Source organism: Platalea leucorodia (assembly GCF_965183815.1).
Source record: "Platalea leucorodia genome assembly, chromosome: 3".
Lineage (NCBI taxonomy): Eukaryota > Metazoa > Chordata > Aves > Pelecaniformes > Threskiornithidae > Platalea > Platalea leucorodia.
In genome coordinates, this window is record NC_138825.1 from 19,576,780 (window position 1) to 19,580,536 (window position 3,757).

General features: G+C 46.5%; 1 protein-coding gene across 1 annotated transcript; it reads right to left on the bottom strand.

The window, feature by feature from the left end:
- Positions 1-1,143: 1,143 nt before the first annotated feature.
- LOC309588513 (ankyrin repeat domain-containing protein 9-like) lies at positions 1,144-2,034 on the bottom strand (the record flags this gene model as incomplete). Its single annotated transcript, XM_082307946.1, has 1 exon — positions 1,144-2,034. The coding sequence occupies one exon, from the start codon at positions 2,032-2,034 to the stop codon at positions 1,144-1,146; it is 891 nt and encodes a 296-aa protein (XP_082164072.1).
- Positions 2,035-3,757: the final 1,723 nt, after the last annotated feature.

Consider the following 3,757-nt stretch of genomic DNA (forward strand, 5'->3'; position numbering starts at 1 on the left):
CAGGGCTCTGCCTGGGCAGTGAAGCACAGAGCTCCCCAGAAAGCCGTGCAGCCCCAGCTCTGCTTTCTGGAAACACACCCTGCCTGCAGTGCCCAGGCAAGTTCCCAATGGGAACTTTTTGTATATTGCAGGATCAGGCCCTTCGTCTGGACCCGGGTGGCAAAAATACTGTAATTGACAAGTGACAACTTTTAACAGCAGAACATCATACCCCAACTTAGGGTAACTAGCAAATGCCAGTGGCTCTGAGACCCACTGGGAAATCAAGTTAGTGAGCTACGTCTCTTGTGGAGATAACGTTCAGCCCTAAAACACAAGTCAAGGAGAAATAACGTCACTTATGAAGGACAGGGTTTCTACTGGCCCTGCTCTGATTTCCATTTGTTTACTGGACAGCAGGGAAAATGGTTCCTTCCCCATTGCACAAGTCTGTAGAGGCATCAGGGCTGGGATTGCCTTTAACCCCCTCACTCCCAGGTGAGACAAGATGCTTTCCGTTAGCTGTTCTGCCCGTCTCTATCCCCTCCCCCCAGGAATATACACTCACTGCCCCTCTCTGAACTCATGCCCTCCATGCTACGACCTGCTGTAAAGTAACTCAGTAAAATCAGGTACCCTGCAGGACTGCCTCTACGTCCCTGCAGCATCAGCCATGGACTTTTTGGTTATTACTAGCTGATGCTGGATCATTGTTAGAAAGGAAACCTGATGTTTGAACCCTGTTGGTACGGGATGGTATTTCTCCCAGCTCTAGCAGAACACAGTCCTGTAGTTACACCATTTGAAAATTCCACTGGGCACGTAGTTCCCTTTTACCCAGGTACATTACACAGATACAGTCATCATATTGGGAATTCAGATACACTGATACCAGCTGACAGCTAAGAAACCAAACATAACACAGTCTCGACTACAGTTAACCCTTCACATGCACAACAAAACAGAAAACAAGGGAGGCTTTTGCCTTTAAAAGTGCCGTGCCTGCAATCAGTTAGAAAAGACATTTAAAATCTTGTCACAAAATATTGGATTTTCCAACACAGCCTAATAGGTTAAGTACTAAAATCACACTAAAATGCAGAGGGTGGTGGATGACCAGCTCCCCTAAGTTGCCTTTGAAAATCCAAGACCCAGCGAATAAAGTCAAGGAAAAGCATTTACCACATTTTTTGTCGGTAGCTTTTTGCCATAGGATGGTAAGGGCTTTAGTGCCTGAGGTATAGGTAGTTCCTGGATGCTTTTAGGGAAGTGGGAGGGGGGAAGAGTCTGGAGAATAGTTTGCATAGCTTGCAGATATAAAGAAGCAGGTGTGTTCCCCACCAGGCTGTTGAATTTGTCTTCCCCCAGCAAAGCTGTCCAGTGGTCCGGATGCTCCTGCAGAACTTTCCGCATCTTAAACTGTGGGTTGGGCATGAAGAGCAAGAGGTAGTCGAGGCAGAGCTTCTTTGATGCCACATTGACTTTGGAGTCCCACATCTGCTCCAGGATGACGTCCAGCGGGGTAAGCCCTTTACTGTCCTCTATCCTGGGAGAAGCTCCATTTCCAAGGAGGATGAGGACCGTCTCTGACCTCAGCAGTTCGCAGGCAAGGTGCAGGGGGGTTTTCCCGTCTTCCAGATGAAAGCAGCCAGTCCTATTGATGTAGGAGTTCAAGCTGGGGAGCTTGTGTGCAATTTTGATGATCAGCCCCAAGATATCTCTCCTGTCATATGTGACCGCCATGGCCAAGTGAGGAGCAGAGGATGGGCAATAGCAGAAGTGTTCCCCAGGCACCTTGAGAGCCTCCTCTGGAAAATGAGACAGCAGATACTGAGCATAAGGCAGGTGGTTATGCACCACTGCATAGAGAAGGGCTTCTGAAGGTGAGTACGTTCTTAGGCTGGCATTTTCCTCCCAGTAAAAATACTCCATAGTTCTCATGTCTTCCAGCATCCACACGGGCTTGTGATCTCTCACAGCCTGGTAGAACATATAGGATAAGAACTTGCAGTGCCTGCTCTGATCATCCTGCAGGCTGGCCTGGTTACTGGCCATGGCTCAGCAAATAAAGAGCAGCTCCCGTAAAATCACTCCAGACTGTAAGATCTGTGCACTTGGAATGCAGATCCCGATGCTGCTGCAACCTTCAGGCTGTCATTGCTGCCTGGACTGCACTAGCTGGAATGCATGGGCTGATCATCTCCACCCATTCATTGTTTTTCCCCTCACTGCAGTGGTTTTGTTTAGGTAAGCACAATCCCACAGGCTCAGTTAACCCATGCCATGCAAGCAGATGGTTAGTAAGTACATCCCGCTCTGCGTGTGGCATAGGTTACTGGAATGCTGTCAGACTGCGAGTGATTTTATACACACACAGCTAGGGAGAAGAGAGGGAGAGACTAAAATTAGCTTGAGAGGTGAGGCGGATTTCTGTCTGCATTTCGTGTCTAACCAGATCAGCTCATACATTGCAGTAAGTGCAATAGCAATATTCATCTATTTTTTGTATGTCACTCACACACACGCAGCTCATTATATAGTAAAAAATATGTAGCAGTGTAAAATGCTCCACGGCTGATAATACGCCTGATTATATGCTCAGGAAATCAAGGGATTGGTAGCCGTAGCATTAGGAAGGGATCCCTATTTTATAAATAATGGTATGGCATGGCTAGCCACTGAGGAGACACTGATGTTAATGGATTGTCTGTAAGGCATTAGGGATGTTTAAGATCCCAACATTAATCTCTGCAGAAAAAAAGAGTCGAAGAGGATGTGGAGTAACCATGCCCAGAGTCATAAAGCATATTGCTCGGTTTACACGCCTGCCTTTGTTCAGCAAGGAGATATCGGAAGTGCCTCTCTATTGCACAGCAGGTACCTAAACAAAAGGTTAATGGCCAAACCCCACTGGCGGGTGGAGAGCTTTGGTCTAAGCATTTCTCAGATGTCATGCTCCAGGACTGGGGTCAGAGCCAGTTGCAGTGGGGGCAAGTGGGATTAAGCAATCAGACCTGTGCAATGTCCTGGTAGGACACAGGGGACCAAGGCCCACAGGCTTGAGGGGGTAGTGCCTGGTGGATGAGGCAGAAGGACCTGACCAAAATTAAATTCACAGAAAAGAAAGGAACTAAGCACCCTTTATGACAACGTGTGTTTAAGGAAGGAGGGCTTCCACGCATCTTACAAATCAACAGCTTGCAATAAGATGGTATCTCACCATCTTGATAGGAAAACAGGGAAAATGCAGCAAATCAAGAATTCTTTTTTCATTTAGCAAGGAGACAAGCATATATTCAGTATATTCAAACCAGAGAGTATTCAAGTATCAAATCTGAACATCTCTAAATGATGTCTGGTGTCATCCAAAGCCACTCACAAAACCGGTGTTACCGAAAATAGTAACCAAGAAAACTCTCTAAACCAAATGATAGTTTAGAAAGCCAACACTGGTTTATTGCAGCGCTGGGTGCATGAGGGATCTCTCCTCCTAACACGCACACCAGGACATCCACCATACATTTATACACAAAAACTGCAAAGCTCATTCTCTTTACAACGACTGGTTAGTAATTCACATGATGAGATTATGGACAAGTTTCTAAAGCCTCAACCGTCCGGAAACTGGTTTTAGGCAGACATGTAACTGTTCCTTTGGACATGTAATCATTCCTCCCTCCTCATCTCGTTGTTTCAGTTCCTCCTTATCACACCCTGCTTTCAGTCTGTCAGGCTTTACAACCCAGGAGATACTATTATTGAGACCTCTGACATGCAG